At 41.6% G+C, this 17,215-nt stretch overlaps 1 protein-coding gene across 1 annotated transcript; it reads right to left on the bottom strand.

Moving 5' to 3' along the window:
• Positions 1 to 300: 300 nt before the first annotated feature.
• On the bottom strand, positions 301 to 16,309 carry LOC110546354 (zinc finger protein ZFP2-like). The gene is made up of 4 exons (XM_021633130.2): positions 16,171 to 16,309; positions 6,802 to 6,928; positions 6,164 to 6,259; positions 301 to 3,019 (listed from the first exon to the last, which is right to left on the bottom strand). The coding sequence occupies exons 1-4, from the start codon at positions 16,171 to 16,173 to the stop codon at positions 849 to 851; spliced, it is 2,397 nt and encodes a 798-aa protein (XP_021488805.1). The 5' UTR covers positions 16,174 to 16,309; the 3' UTR covers positions 301 to 848.
• Positions 16,310 to 17,215: the final 906 nt, after the last annotated feature.

The raw sequence follows: 17,215 nt of genomic DNA, 5'->3' as shown, positions 1-17,215 counted from the left end.
GCCATAGAGGCTGTTCTGGTCAAGCCAAAAAAAAAAAAAATCTTAGACCCTAAAATCCAATCACCTAAAAGATAACAGGTAAAGGCACTCACAGCTAAGCCCGATGAGCTGATTTCAATTTCCAACAAAATAATGGAAAAAACTGACTGTAAGTTATCCTCTCACATGTATGCTATGGCACAGCACAACCCCCACAATGTAATTTAATTGAACAGAAGATGGACTCTGCATGCACCAGCTATATATTTGCAGTCTTTCTAGCAGTAAACTCAGAAGTCAAGATCCTGAGACCAATTCAAATACACTTGAAGTTTTTATTTCCTTTTTGCTATCTGGGCTCTACGTTTCATGACTGAAGGAAAAAAAAATGTGGAGTTAAAGCTGCTTATTGAAGTTATTGTCATAAAAATCTCATCTTATCTGTGCTAAAGAAGAGACAGTAAACACAAATTCTACATGTTTTTGGAGGGGACAACCAAGCTCTATGCTATACAAATTAGTAGTGGGACTCTAAGTCATAGCAGGGCTCTGAATGATACCTGCCATAGACTACTCTAGTGTGAAGCCTGGGGTGCACTTTTATTTATACACTGTACAAGGTGTATGTTTTCTTCATGTATACAATCTGGACAATGTTTGGGGAATACATTTGAGAATGCAACTATTAACAAAGAACCAACTGACAAAATGACAAGAAAGAAAAATATTATTCAATTAAACCAGAATGTGATTCTGAAATCCAGGAAGGTACTGCAACAGAAATAATTATCTCTTATATAATCGAACATATCCCATGTTTTCTAAAATCAATCCATCTGTGTTTGCCAGCTGGCTTGAACAGCATAAACTCACATATACTGGAGGAATTTTGTGTCTTGGAAGCAGCTACCTAATGAGGTGCACTGGTGTTCAGCAAGGTGCGAACTGCTTTTAAAGGTGCCGTCACATTCCTTACATTTGTACAACTTCTCTCCTGTATGAATTCTTTGGTGCCGGTTAAAGCTTGATCTCTGAGTAAAAGCCTTGCCACAGTCTTTACAACAAAAGGGCTTGTCCCCAGTATGGACTCTCTGATGCTGAGTGAGGCTTGACCGCTGATTAAATGCTCTACCACAGTCTTCACAGTGGTAAGGTTTCTCTCCTGTATGAATTCTCTGGTGTTGAATGAGAAGCAAATTGCGGCTGAAAGCTTTGTCACAATCTTGACACTTGTAGGGCTTCTCTCCAGTATGAATTCTCTGGTGTCGAGTAAAGCTTGATCTCTGAGTAAAAGCCTTGCTACAATGCTTACAATGATAAGGCTTATCTCCAGTATGAACTCTCTGGTGTTGAGTAAGGCTTGACCTCTGCTTAAAAGCTTTGCCACAGTCTTTACAGTGGTAAGCCTTCTCTCCAGTATGAATTTTCTGGTGTTGAGTAAGGAAAAAAACACGATTGAAGGCTTTGCCACATTCATTACATTTATTGGGTTTCTCTCCAGTGTGACCTCTCTGGTGTAAACTGAGGCTTGATCTTTGATTAAAAGCTTTGCCACAATCTTTACAAGAATATGGCTTCTCTCCAGTATGAATTCTCTGGTGCTGAGTAAGGCTTGATTTTTTATTAAAAGCTTTACCACAGTCTTTACAATGGTAGGGTCTCTCTCCAGTATGAATTCTCTGGTGTTGAGTAAGGAGTGAGTTACGGTTAAAGGCTTTGCCACATTCTTTGCATTTGTAGGGCTTTTCACCAGTATGAACTCTCTGGTGTAGGCTAAGGCTTGATCTTTGATGAAAAGATTTGCCACAGTCTTTACAATGGTAGGGCCTCTCTCCCGTATGAATTCTCTGGTGCTGAGTAACAGTTGATCTTTGATTAAAAGCTTTGCCGCAAAATTTACAGCAGTAGGGCTTCTTCCCAGCATGAATGCTCTGGTGCTGAGTAAGGAGGGATTTATGATAGAAGGCTTTGCCACAGTCTTTACATTTGTGGTGCTTGACCCCAGAATGAATCCTATGATGTTGCCTAAGACTTGAACAATAGGTAAAGGCTTTGCCACATTCCTTACACTTGTAGGGTTTTTCTCCAGCATGATTTCTAGTACGGCTTGAAGTCTGATTGAAAGCTGTGTTGCAATCCATATTCTTGGAAATTTGATCTTGAATATGGATATACTGGTGGATAATAAGTTCTGAGTATTGATTAAAGACTGTGTCACATTTGTAACATTTGTACAGGTTCTTTGGAAAGTGAGCAGACTGATGATTAGCAGGATCTGACTCATGGCTTAAGTCACTGTTATTTTCATTACACTGATACACTCTCTCTCTAATACAGGTGCCTTGGTGAGTATTTATGGTAGATTCCTCAGCAAAGGCTTTCCTGTTTTCTTTACATATATACTGAATTTCCAAAATATCTGTGTTTGAATTTTGGTTAGGTGATACTGGATGTGTAAAGAACCTGCCATATTTATGTAAGTTTTGTGGTTTGGCACATGGAATTTGTTGATTATATACTAATGAATTTTTCATAAAGGAGCTTTCAAATTGATTATATTTGGAAACTTTTTCTTCATTTTTCAGTTCTCCATCTACAAAAACGTTTGAATGAAAGCTTAAACCAAAACTACATTTTAAATTGTTGAAGTCATTAACTGAAGAATGGACTAGACCCCTTTGTGTATTTATCAAATTATCTTTGAAAGAAGAGGCAAGTTTCAAAAACTGACTCTGATGTTTACTGACAGAAGTGCACGGCTCCTCACAACTGATTGGCATAACCTGAGGGTTTTCTTGAGCCATTTCATGGTCTTGACCTCTACTGGGAGGAAAGCTTTTGCTATTACCAGCTGTCACAAAGTGGTTATGTCCATTATAATAGGTTTTCTGAACTTCACTCTCCCCTACAATTTCCCTTTCTTCTCTGAAGTACAAACTGTCAAAACCGCAATTTCCATGACTTCCACTGATCAGATCCTGGAATGAATATTTTATGCTCTGCTCTGGTGAAAAGTCTTGGCTATGGTGAGGAAACACAGCTGAAAGAAATCAAGACAAAAAATTATTACATTCACTAGACTCTGATGTTATAAATCTAATATCTGAAATTGTGCTTAGTTCAGCATGTCCGCAAACGGCAGAATGAAAAATCTATGGTGTTCATTGCTCTGCTAACACTGACCACAGTGACTCTGGAAGAAATAGATACTCTTTTTTGTTTATAAATACTGAAATTTGCTTTTGTAAGAAGAAAAGTTCACAGAGATGTGTTATACAACAATTTGGATATACTTGACACTATAAAAGAGTAATAAAATCTTTCAGACAATAAATTTCAAGTTATGTGGGTTTGATCATGATTAAAGGCTGAGCAAGAAAAGAAATGAAACTGAAATTTCTCAAAAGCTACCTTGAAGTCAAATTGTTTCTCTGAGACAAAGAAACAGATTCATCAAGAAACAGATGACAAAATTAAACTTACAAGAATACTTACGGAGATGGAATGAAATTACCAATGAGCACATTACAGTCAGAAGACATCTCAGTCATAATAATAATAATAGCATGCCTACTATTTATCCAGGCAAATAAAAGCACATGCAATTTTCCTGGTGATAAGCATGTGTATAACTTGATCTTATTTCACTTTACACTGTCCTGCAATATATAATATTTATAATTTACATTCTATACTAAAATGCAGATTAAAACTAGTAATATTAATGGACATAGGGAACCTACTCTAAAAACTGAATATACAGAAAAAAATATTTTAAAAAAAGAACCACTGTCCCATAAAATCCAAAACAAATACAGGTGATGATTAAAAATGTCTTTACAAATCAGTTAATCCAATTAAAAAATGGGGGTACAAAGCTAAACAGAGAATTCTCAATAGAATGGCAGAGAAACACTTAAAGAAATGCTCAATGTCCTTAGTCATAAGGGAAAATGCAAATCAAAACGACCCTGAGATTTCACCTTACACCATCAGAATGGCTAAGATGAATAACTCAAGTGACAACACATGCTGGAGAGGATGTGGAGAAAGGGGAACCCTCCTCCATTGCTGGTGGGAATGTAAACTTATACAACCACTCTGGAAATCAATCTGGCGCTTTCTCAGACAATTAGGAATAGTGCTTCCTCAAGAACCAGCCATACCACTCCTAGGCATATATCCAAAACATGCTCAAGTATACATCAAGGACATTCGCTCAACCATGTTTGTAACAGCTTTATCTGTAATAGCCAGAAGCTGGAAACAACCCAGATGCCCCACAGTTGAGGAATGGATACAGAAATTGTGGTACATCTACACAATGGAATATTACTCAGCAATAAAAAACAAGGAAATCATGAAATTTGCAGGCAAATGGTAGGAACTGGAAAAGATCATCCTGAGTGAGCTATCACAGAAGCAGAAAGACACACAGGATATATACTCACTCATAAGTGGTTATTAGATATATAATATAGGATAAACATACTAAAATCTGTACACCTAAAGAAACTAATCAAGGAGGACTCTGGCTAAGATGGTCAATCCCCATTCAGAAAGGCAAAGAGGGTGGACATGAGAAGAGGGAGAAAACAGGGAACAGGACAGGAGCCTGACACAGGGGGCCTCTGAAAGGCTCTACCCTGCAGGGTATCAGAGCAGATGGTGAGACTTATAGCCAAACTTTGGGCAGAGTGCAGGGAATCTTATGAAAGAAGTGGGAAATAGTAAAATCTGGAGAGGACAGGAGCTCCACAAGAAGAGCAACAGAACCAAAAATTCTGGGCACAGGGGTCTTTTCTGAGACTGATACTCCAACCAAGGACCATTCATAGAGATAACCTAGAACCCCTGCACAGATGTAGCCCACAGCAGTTCAGTGTCCAAGTGGGTTCCATAGTAATGGGAACAGGGACTGTCTCTGACATGAACTGATTGGCCTGCTCTTTGACCACCTCCCCCTGAAGGGGGAGCAGTGTTACCAGGCCAGAGGAAGACAAGGTAGCCACTCCTGATGAGACCTGATAGACTAGGATCAGAAGGAAGGAGAGGAGGACCTCCCCTATCAGTGGACTTGGGGAGGGGCATGGGTGGAGAAGGGGGAAGGAGGGTGGGATTGGAAGGGAAAGAAGGAGGGAGGTACAGGGGGGATACAAAGTGAATAAACTGTAATTCATAATAAATGAATAAATAAATACATAAATGAAAAATGCAACATAAAAAAATGTCTTTACATAAAACTAATTCTCAGTTTTGTCTTTATATACCTGTCAATCATTAGCAATCACTGCATGGTAGGAAAAAAAAATTCAGAAAACCCATTATAATATTTATAAAAAGCTCTGAGACAATTAGCAAACAAACAAACATATCAATCATGTTAAGAGAAAACTTCTTCATTATATTAATATATTTGTATATATTGTCAATAAGGTCATGTGAAATATCCACAGATTTTTCTGAAGCCCCAGAATGTTCTGAGTCACTATATAGCGCCCCACAAGTGAAGGGGAAGGTTTCAGCTACCACTGTGGATGTACAAGGAGATCACTGCAAGACGGCTTAGGGGACTGAAAAGATGGCAGACACAGGGAGAGACTACCCCTGACTGACAATGAAAGGACAGGACTGCACTTGTGGACGAAATGCCGCTGGAACAGGGCTTCACAGGACACCTGGCCCGGCTTCACAGGACACCTGGCCCGGCTTCACAGGACACCTGGGCCGGCTACACAGGACACCTGGGCCGGCTTCACAGGACACCTGGCCCGGCTTCACAGTTCACCTGGCCCGGCTTCACAGTTCACCTGGGCCGGCTTCACAGTTCACCTGGCCCGGCTTCACAGGACACCTGGGCCGGCTTCACAGTTCACCTGGCCCGGCTTCACAGGACACCTGGCCCGGCTTCACAGGACACCTGGGCCGGCTTCACAGGACACCTGGGCCGGCTTCACAGGACACCTGGGCCGGCTTCACAGTTCACCTGGCCCGGCTTCACAGGACACCTGGCCCGGCTTCACAGGACACCTGGGCCGGCTTCACAGGACACCTGGGCCGGCTTCACAGGACACCTGGCCTGGCTTCACAGGACACCTGGCCTGGCTTCACAGGACACCTGGCCTGGCTCCCTAGAATTCTGGATATCTCACCTGTGTGCTCTGTTTCATGGACTACTACTCACCTGGGAACAAGACCATTGTCTTTTGCCTTTTTATATTCCAGGGTTCTTTCCTTTGCTCCAGACAGGTAACCAGGTATGGCTTAGATACAACGAGACCTGGTTATTAGAAAACACAACATGATACTTATTTGATTTTCCTCATAAGGACTAAGATATCTGACGTAGCGTACTATCTGACGTAGAGTAATGTTCAGTATGAAAGAAGACACATAAGAGATATATAACAATATTCTAGAACATTACTTTTCCACTATATATTTCCTACAGTAATATATATTCAATTTATAGAGTCTGAGCTTCACGTCTGTCTATTGCCAAATCACAGCTAAATGAGGAATAATTGGACTTGAAGATGTAAATTCTAATATTTTATGCCTCTTGGCTGCTATAATTACCAATAATTTTAATTTGGAATATATATGTTACCTCAAGAGATAGGTCAAGGATAAAGATTAAAAACAGGAATATTTATTATCTATTTCAAATACTACCTCCCCTTATTTCTCCCCTGAAAACAGAGGCTCCTAAGACATATACAGCAATGCAAAAAAAAAAAAAAAATGAATTTTAATATTCAGCAATGCAAAGAAATGAATTTTAATACTGAGTTAGGAATTCTGTAGAGAGGTTGTCCTTACCCAAGAAGACCAGGTTCCTATAGTTTTCTAACATCACATCCTTATACAGAGTCTGCTGCTCACAGTTCAGACATTCCCACTCCTCTCCTGAAAAGTCAATGGCCACATCCTTGAAGGTCAATGGTTCCTGAAATAAAGGTGGCACAATGATCATGTGGTCACTGACTCAGTTCTTAACTTGTCCCAAGATGAAATGAGTTAGGAAGAACCATTTTTTATACAGTGAGTGATCTTAAGTACGCACTAAAACGTTTTAACATAGTGGTATTGTCTAATGTATTACCTAATTCTTGAATAAAGATACCAAAATATCCACAGAAGTGGGGTACTTTTATGAAAAAATGTAAAGGCATAAGCATAAGTATTTACATTTTTTAGTTCTATATTAATGTAAGATAATGTATATCTATTGTTCAGGTGAAAAGGACATACGGAGAAAGGTACTTTTCAAACCATGTGTAACCATAAATGGGAAGTATTAATATATGATGTCTGATTAGAATTATACTATTATGACTTTTTAAAACATCTCTGCAACCTGATTTGGGGGGTGGGATGGCGCTCAGCCTGGGGTTTTATACCAGCTAGGAAAGTGATCCATTACTAAGTTACATCCTGAAGCAAAGTTTCTGGCTTCTTGGCAGACTCAGTTGAGGCATGTGCTGTTTTGCTACAAGCTGGCTTGGGAAGAAGACACATGATGTTTTGCTGTGAGCTGTCTCGTGTGAGGGGCGTGACTCTGGTCAGCTGAGAATATCCATGAGTGAACTCTGAGGAGAGAAGATAGGTAGAAGCCCACAGATAGTGAGACATCGGTTTCTGGATCGACATCACTGTGCTGAGACACTTGACTTCACAGAGAGAAATGTTCCAGAGAACTTCTCGGGGCAATCCAACTGAGTCTTGAGGCTTTCTCTGACTTGTCCCGATCTTCTGAATCGTGCTGATTCATGTTGCTACTTGGTGCTGGCCTTAGGACTGGGCTGCTGGTATCTGGACAACGAAGAGTGGACTCATCCCAAGAACTACTTCTAAAAAGGTCTACAACACCCTTTACCTAGTAACTTTCTTTCTCCTCTATCACTGCTCAGTGAGTGGTAGGGAGGTATAGCATTTAAGAACCCTAAATAAAGTAGGTTTAGTGAAAAACTAAGCCTACAACATCCCAGCCCTAAAATCGGATATTCTAAGCCAGTCGTTCGAAACTGGTGAGATTTCTGACAATGAGGCAAGCTCACCAATAATACCAATGTTACAGTGCTCCCCCAAAACAATACTTAAGAGCAATATGGTAGATACTGAGAGGATTCATTAATGAATTTGAAAAGTTTTAAGGCATTTGCATTTTATTGTAATAGCAGTACAGAAACTACCCTTTCTGATCATTTAAAATATACTAAGTATAACTGAGTTTTTCATAAAAGCCTCAAATACTCCATGAGACCAGGAATGTTTTTTCCTCTTCTATGACATTTTATCAATCATCCATAAATGTTAAAGCCAAGGTTTTATTTAAACCTAGCTGATCTAGAATTCTTACAAAACCAAAATAAAAGTACAAATGTTAAAATAACATTCAGAGTAGCTGAAAAAAGTAACGGACAGGTAAATAGGATGGCAGAAAAAAAAATAACATTTATATTTTATGTGCCCAGACTATGTTAGTTATTTTGGCTGATAAAATACCTAACAGAAGCAAATTAAGAAAAAGATAGTTTAGTATATATTAATTATATATAGTGGATTTCATTTCCATACATGTCTATATGTATTTAGAGTATATTCACCCTCCCACTCCTGCCCATCTTCCTCCAACCTAGCCCCCTTCTACATTCTCTTTTTATGGCCCAGGAAGTTTCTCTAGTTGCTGATAACCATGCTTATTCCCACAGATCAGTGCTACTGTCTCCTTCCAGTTTGTTCTGATGGGCATTTTAATGGTGCTACGGTCATAACCAGAAGATACATCCTAGACCTTCAAGACATTATATTAAGGTTGCTTTAAGTCTTCACAGATGAAGGTTGAGGCCTAGTCCAGAAGAGGCCGCAGAGGAACCAGGGTGGTTTGATAATAAAATCTCACTCACAGGATAGGATATATATTTTATAAACAATAAAAACATCCAAGTTCTTTCCAGAAAACTTCTTTCTCCAAAATTGTAAAAGTGCAGAGGGCAATCCTATGTTCTGACTTATCACTATTTCCTTTTTACTGTGATGGTAAACCTTCCTCTATTCATGGCTTTTAGGTGACCACCAGCTCTTCTTCCAAACATCAGCCCAAGGGTCACAAAATGAAGAGGGAGAAAAGAACTGGGTATAAAGAGTCCAAAAATCTACAAAGTAGAAATGAGTGCCAATAAGCTAGTGCTGAGTGGATACTTAGAGCTGCTAATTCTAGCTTGCATTTCCTAGAGCCCTGATGACTCGTGCAAACCACAAACAAGTAAATAGTAAAGGTGGGAGGGCGAAAGGCTATTCTTTTTTTAGAAAAGAGGAACTAAGAGAATTGCGGTGAAAGTGATGGAAGAACTCGTCAGTGAAGAGAACAGGATGCTCCTGCTAGGGGTGGAGCCAGTATTTTCTGCTGGACCTGAAGCGGCCCTAATTTGCCCTATATAGTCAGTCACTTAAGTCTTTTGCATCATTTACCTCATCACCAACTTCTACTCGTGGTAATTCCCCCGCTACCAATTCTAGGTCAGAAATATACACAGGTGCATTTGTATAAGGTCTTGTATAAGGCAGATGCACATTATAATTAAAGTGTAAACACAAAGTACCTTAAAGACATCTCAAAGGTAAGATGAGTAACATTAATGTGTGTTTCCAGATAATTGTTTTTAATTTAGCCCATGACAAAAAAAAAATGTATTTTAATACAAGCCAGTATACATAAACCCTTAAAAACTGAAATAAAAATTAAACAAAACTATATGTACATAGTGTGATACTGTGCTATATATACACTTTACATCATAGTCTATAAGTAAATGAATCAGAATCGATTCTGATTAAATTGATTCTGATTACAACTTAAAAAAAAACATTGATGTACAGCAAGAAGGCTTAGTAGGTAAAGGCTTGCTACAAAGCCTGCCAACTTGAGTTCAATGCCAAGGACACACATGGTAGAAAAAAAGAACTGCCCCCCACAAGATGTCCTCTGACCATTATATATGTATTATGGTACATACATGTTTCATATACATACACATAAATAAATACACATAATAAAAATTTAACAGAAAGTACTGAGTTAGAAAAACAATGTTAGGCTCTGCCTCTTCCACGTCTACTTGCTCCAGTACTTAGAATAAACTCATTAAACCAGACTATCTTCTCTCAAGTATCCTGAAATAGACAACGTGACAATTTCCTCTGAGACACTTTCCCATTTGAACAGTTGATGCTTGAATTTTCAAACAGATCCCTGGGGTCCCACTACAGAGTTTGATCCTGCTGGCCAGCCGAGGAATGCTTTGTACTTTTTTTTTCCCCAAGACAGACTTTTTCTGTGTAGCCTTTGCTATCCTGAACTCACTCTGTAGCCCAGGCTAGCCTCGAACTCACAGAGATCCACTTGCCCCTGCCTGCCACAGTGCTGGGATTACAGGTGGCTTGTAATTTTTAACACACACCTCTGCTTAGTCTGTTAAATCTGTCTTTAATCTGCATTCAGAAGCCAAAAGTCCTATAAATTATGTTCTTAACCTTCAATTATTTTCTGTTAATAGAGATTAGTATGTTTGTTGAGGATATCTCTTCTTGGTATTTATTTAGTGTTTTTACTTTACTTTTTGTATAATATTTATTCATGAAAAGGTGACCATTACAATTGAGGCAAGACTCCCAAGTGTTAAGTTTAACTCAATATCTGTGATCAAATCTAGAGTCTTTTTTTAAATTAGTAATTAATTATTACTGTTATGTAGCAAACTTGGGTGTTGGAACATCCTTATTTCTAACCTTAAAATAAATGCACACACTTTACAAAGTTGTAAAGACAGAGTAAAATATGTACGTACTGTCAGGTTCAAAGCCTTCTTTCCCCCAAAATGGCAATGATAGCGACACAGTCCTAAGCAGGACGTTAGCCCGGTAAACAGAAGGATTGTTACTGGGTAAACAAACCTAAAAGTTTCTGTTCCTTAGAAAACCAGATCTCTTACTGCAGTTTTTGTTCACCAGAAGCTCACCACGAAATCGCTGGTTTGTCAGGAAGCCTCCTACACCGGGCTGGGTGCCCCATCATGTGGAGGAAGGGTGGCCCTCCACGGATCCTGGGCATCTCTCTGAGAAGTCTCTTGGTCTCCTTGGGGACACCTCAAAGTTTTGTCACCACAGCACTTACAAAGTCCCTCCCACCCCCTTACTCTGCTCCTGGCTGCTCCCTGCTTGCTGTCCTCAGCTCTCTCGGGGAGCTTGCTCTCTAAGCATGACTAGCCACCTGTGCCTCCAACCCATCCCTCTAGGGGGTACCTGCTCTGTCTCTGTCCTGTTCCGTTTCTCTCAACTCCTGGAGCCTACTCTACAAAAATCCAGTTAGATACATCAGGCCCTTCTAGGACTCTAATACTGGAACCCTCCCTCTGGCAGAGTTCTATTTGGAGCCCAATTCCCTAAGCCTCTCCCACCTCCTTTTCACCCTGACTGCTTCTGAAAGATGTCTTCTGTTCAAATGTTCCACCTTTCAGTTCCTATCTCTAAAAATGGGTTCTTCCCATACAGAATTAGACTTGCTGACTTCTTCCCTGCCTCCTCTAACCTCTTTTCTCCCCAGCCTCACAGGTTCCATTAAAGCTTCACCATCTTACTGCAAACAATCAGTTTCAGTTGTCAGAAAATGGCCAAATTCTCAGAGACTGTGATGTCCACCGCACAAGCAAAGATCTGAAAATCCACTTTTCTGTAAGCTTTCTCCACTCTCAAAAATCTTCTATTTTAAGCTTTCTTCGCTCATTCTTGCCCTAGTCCCTCCCTCTGATGACTGGATTCAGTCTTAAAATGATTCAAATATCTTTGGGATATGGGTAATATTAAAAATTGTCTTCTGCTATTCTACTGAAAAGCTGGCTCTGGAGTTACAGCCTGCTGTCTCCACATCCAAGCATGCTTGTTTCAAAGTTTTTCCCAAAGTCTCCGAGTGCTAGGTCAGGATGGCCACCTGACTGTGACAGGAAGAAAGAAAGCAAAACAGAACAGCCCAAGAAAATACAGCATGTGCTTTTAAAACAGCTAAAATGTAAACTATTCCCAATAGGGATTATTGCTGCTTATCTCATGCTCCTTGTCTTGGTTTTATTTAAGTCTCTAAATACTTCCATCTCTTATATCTCAAAAGCTTTTGCTAAAGTACAAACTTTATCTCAAGATTTGTAAGACCTCTGTGCAAACTCTCTGTATCTCTATAAAACTTATAACAAAAAGTTAGCTTAAAACTTGTAACAGAAAAGGTTGACCTGGGTGTAGTGGTGCACACCTTTAATCCCAGCACTTGGGAGACAGAGGCAGGTGGATCTCTGTGAGTTCGAGGCCAGCCTGTTCTACAAAGTGAGTCCAAGCTACAGAGAAACCCTGTCTCAAAAAGGGGGGGGGGAGGGCAGTGGCAATAAAAGACTAAATTGACAGTAAAAAATCTATACATAATCATGATTCCCTGCACTCTAAAAAAAACTATACATAAGTAATTTTAATTTGCTACACCATGCAACTTAGATTCAACTTCTGTTTAGGAAAATAGATATTTTTTTTAAAGGAAAAGAAAAAGGTATGCCTAATGGCTCACTCTGTAATAAATAGGAACCATTTGGCTGGCAGCCATCTTTACTAAGGTTAGAGAGGGCATACCATGTGACTTCATCTCGGTTAAGGGGACCACTTAGTATAAACCAACTAAGGCAGCACCCATAAAACTTCTTAGTCCTGTGGAGCTCTTTGCTTACCATTTATCTCCTTTTTAGATTAAGAAGGTGTGCTGGCTCATTTTGTATGTCAACTTGACATAAGTTAGTCATCAGAGAGGAAGGACCCTCAGTTGAGAAAAGCCTTCGTGAGACCTAGCTGTAAGACATTTTCCCAATTAGTGATCAATGGGGGAGGGCTCAGTCCACTGTGGGTGGTGCCATCCCTGGGCTACTGATCCTGGGTTCTATAAGAAAGCAGGCTGAGCAAGACATGGGGAGCAAGCCAGTAAGCAGCACCCCTCCACGGCTCTGCATCAGCTCCTGCCTCCAGGAACCTGGAATTGAGTTCCTGTCCTGACTTCCTCCAATAATGGACTGTGAGATGGAAGTGTAAGTCCAATAAACCCTTTCCTCCCCAACTTGCTTTTTGGTCATGCTGTTTGCATGCAGCAACAGAAACCCTGACTAAGAGAGGAGGCAACGCTAGGCTCCAAACTATTTTGGATTAGGATGAATGATGATTTTTGCCCCGAGGATAAAAAGTAACAGAAGAGAATTCTGGAAAGTAAGACTTAAACACATGTTTGATGAATAAAGTTTATGAATTCCTAAGTTCCTTTCAGGCTAGCAAAAACTAACTTGCAGGTGTCCAGCTTCTTTGTCTTTGCTAACTTATCTAAGCTTTAGCTATCTGAATAAACTGACTCACACAAGAACCTCTATAAAGGTACTATATGAAGGGATCGGGAAGGCAAGGTTCCCAGCCTCTCTGTGAACTGTACTCATGGTTTAAAGTTTTATTCTGATGCTAAAGGAATCTCCAACTCTAATTTTTAAGGCTCAAACTTAACAGGGACAAAACTGTAAAAATCCAACTTGTAAACTGCTAAAGATAATTAAGACATGTAAATTAACATAAGTTGCCTTATAAATGATCATTTTAATGTGCTCAGAACCATGCTTGCAGTCATGCCAAGTATAAATGTAATTCATTTACAGGGACAATCTTTAGCCTTCTGAACAGACTGTCATGGTTAGGCCTAAAACAAGTAACTGAAAACAAGTGTGTCTTAAATCAGGTACAGTTAATAGATTGAATGATGGCCCTCAAACACCTCAGAGAGATCTGCTTAAGATGTTTAATGAAAAAGGCAGAGATGCCAGCTGCTGGCCACAACCCTAACATCTCCACCAAAAAAGGCAGGGCAGCAGACTTCAGCTGGAATGTACTTCAAATGTGGCTGCAATGGTCAGCGGGCAAAGAACTGCCCTTCATCTCACCAGCCTCCAGGGCCCTGCCTAAATGGTGGACAAGCTGAACACTGGAAAATCCACCGTCCCTCCTGACCTCATCAAGGCAGGTCAGTCCCCAAGTGCCTCCTCTTCAGGAAAGTCACTTGGATTTTCTGGACCTGGAGGCCAAAGACTGATGCTGTCCTAAGGACCTCTGCCCACAACAAAGCCATTCGGATTATCATGGAGGAGGAGTCCAGGCCGCCTGTCCAGGGAACTGGTAAGTCTTCGTCTATACTTTGGCCTCTACTTTCTATTCAAATGTATCCTTCTATGCCCTGTGATGTGGTGTGGGTCCTAGCTTTATCAGACAATTGAGCTGAACTCAGCCAGCCCCTCCCCATAGGCTACAGCTGCCAGATCATACCTAGAAAGTCTGTTTCACCTTACAAACATTTTGGCTTTACAATAACTTTGGGTACAAAAGTTGTGCTTGTTGTTGATTATATATATGAATATACATGAATATATATATATATATATATATATATATATATATATATATACTTATTTATGGTTTTTGGAGTCAGGGTTTCTCTGTGTAGCCTTGGTTGAACCCGTTTTGTAGACTAGTCTGGCCTCTGGCTCACAGCCATCTGGCTGCCTCTGCCTTCCTAAGGACTGGGATTAAAGGCAGATTATACAAATTTTAAAAACTTTAAAAGGTTTAAATTATCCGAGTCTCATATATGACTTGGTTTCGTTTCGTATGGTAAATTGCAGGCCTTGCTTTGTTTATTGCTACCAGGTCTCCAGCCGAGAGAGGCAGGCTGAGATTTACCCTGCTTACAGGCTTCATGCTGAGAAAGGTAAACTCGCAAGAACAGATTTTTACTCTTCCTTTGTTTACAGAACCTGCTTTTCCACGACTGTTTTCAGTAATCAAGCACCTCAGGGGGCTGTGGCACTAGCTGCCACAACTGACGAGCTAAGTATGGGGCCGTGGATTCACACTGTGAAAGAACAGAATCAACCCCTGCAAGATGTCCTCTGACCGCACAGGACCGCCATGGCTGGCATGCACCTGTCCCACTCCGAAGATAAAATAGCAAATGAAAAGGATGTAGTAATAAAAGCACAACGAAGCAAGAAAAACCAGTGATTCTAACCAAGGGAACAAACATGTCCATGAGACCTAATCCCCTTGCACCCCCCAGAGGTAATGCAGATAAGGGCCACAGAGCAGCGATCCCTTTCCTTCCAGAACTGGTTTACAGCACACCCCTTCCTCCTAGGCTCCAGACACCCTGAGGCTCCCCATTGGATCTACCTCACACCTCAGGCTGCCCAGACACGGACAGACATGGCGATCTATCACTACGTAAAATCTCCAAACGGGCGGCCCAATCCCAAAGCATTCTCCCTGGGTTCCTATGTCTAAGGAAGACAAAAAAAAAAGAAGCATTAAGATTTTTTTTTTTCCCCTAAAAAGCCAAGTAATTTTGCGCGGAATATCCACAGGGTAAATCTTTTTAAAAGTGCCACCCACTGTGCAGAAGGAAAAGAGAAAAACCAGACTTAACCAAGCAAAATCTATGTATAGTTGAAATGCAGCGTAGGAAGTATGCGTTAATTATTTTTTTTCTAAGTGGATGTTTGGGAATGCAGTCAGGAGATGGAAATTCAGGAATCTTCCGCCACCCTTAGGAGAAGCGAGGCTAAGGGAAGGGCAGGCATCTAGATGGAAGACTCTGCTTCGGTTTGTTCGGACCGCTGGGGAGGAGGGGCCGGGCACCTCTCGGAACTCTTCCGCCGCTCCTTTCCCGGCAGGAGCTGGGAAAAGCCAGAGCGCGCTGGTCATCGCCGCATAAGCCGGGCTGCTGGACGAGCGGCCGGAGACGGGGCAGCAGGGTCGGATCCTGGGACTTCCGCCCAGATGCCCGGGGGCGCGGCAGGGCACGGGGACCTCCAGCACGACCCACCAAGGTGGCCGGGGAGGGCTCGACCCCGCCAACCCCGGAGCAGGTCGCGCGAAGGCGGGGTCCCCACCGCCGGCTCCCCTCAGCCCCACACAGGCCCCCTCCAGCCTCGCCACGCCACGCACACACAAACCAGCAGGCTTCTGCGGTGCCCCCGGTGCCCGGTCCTCCCTCGCCGATCGCAGGCCACAGCCGGTTCCCACCACCTCCACGCAGCCCCCCTCCGGTTTCCTGGCGCCGGGCACACTCACCATTGTGGCCTGGTCTCCTCGGCGTCGGCGTCCTCCCGGTGGATGGCTCCGCACCAGCAAGATGCAGGGAAAACGGATGCTGGCGGGGCCGGTCGAGCGTGCACACCGGAAGAGACCCAGCCTGAGGAGGATTCCAAGATCCTGGACTTCAGAAACAAAACGTGGAAGCCCGCCCCCTCCACCCTTTCTAAACGTCTGATTGGACGTTCTCACCGTCGTGCTGCTGATTGGATGGCTGTCAGGTCCGCCCCATCAGGCCCCCGCACTAGCCTCGGAAGCTGGAATGACAAGTTCAGGGTACAGTTGTGGCAAAGCTAACCCTAAGGGTGACATTGGCATTTAATATTGTATGTAAGATGAAGCCAATATTGTATATAAGATGGATCATATGTATATATATTATTCGCAATAGAGAAGAACTTTGTCACCATTTTTTTTCCGAGCTCTGTTCCTGAATTCTAATGGGAAGCAATCCCCTGAATCAGCAATATCCAATATAAAAAAAACGGGGAGTAAGTAACACTCAAATTTCATTTAAAATTTTCTATTATTGATACTAAAATTATAACAGGAGGTAGTGACTGTAGTAAAACCCAGTATATCCAAACTATTAACATGACATAGAATTACTGTTACACACATATTATATATATCTATATAAAATCGGTTACCATACTAAGTCGTCAAAGTTCATCAAGTCTTCAGCAGGCTTCAGTTCAGGTCTGTCAAATTCCTCCTCTGATAACTATGACTTTCCAAATCCCAAGAAGGTGAGGGGCCTGAATCTCTCCCATTAATGTCAGAGGTGAAGAAAGACAACTCTCCCCACCACTATTTCTCTTAGGTCCCGGTGAATGAGAGCAGGGGTTCCAACCTGGAGGTGTTCAAAGGTGGGCACCTGAGGAGGGACACCTTCTCCCTTGTTCCCCCACAGCCTTGCCCTCTATGGTTTAAATAGGTTATAGACAAAATCCTTCCTCCTCCCCCCCCCCTTTTTTTTTAGCTCGGCCTTGGACCTAATTGTCAGGTTGTGGATGGGACATGT

The sequence above is a fragment of the Meriones unguiculatus genome, chromosome 2 (genome assembly GCF_030254825.1).
Source record: "Meriones unguiculatus strain TT.TT164.6M chromosome 2, Bangor_MerUng_6.1, whole genome shotgun sequence".
NCBI classification, from domain to species: Eukaryota; Metazoa; Chordata; class Mammalia; order Rodentia; family Muridae; genus Meriones; species Meriones unguiculatus.
This window is presented reverse-complemented; position numbering and strand designations above follow the sequence as displayed.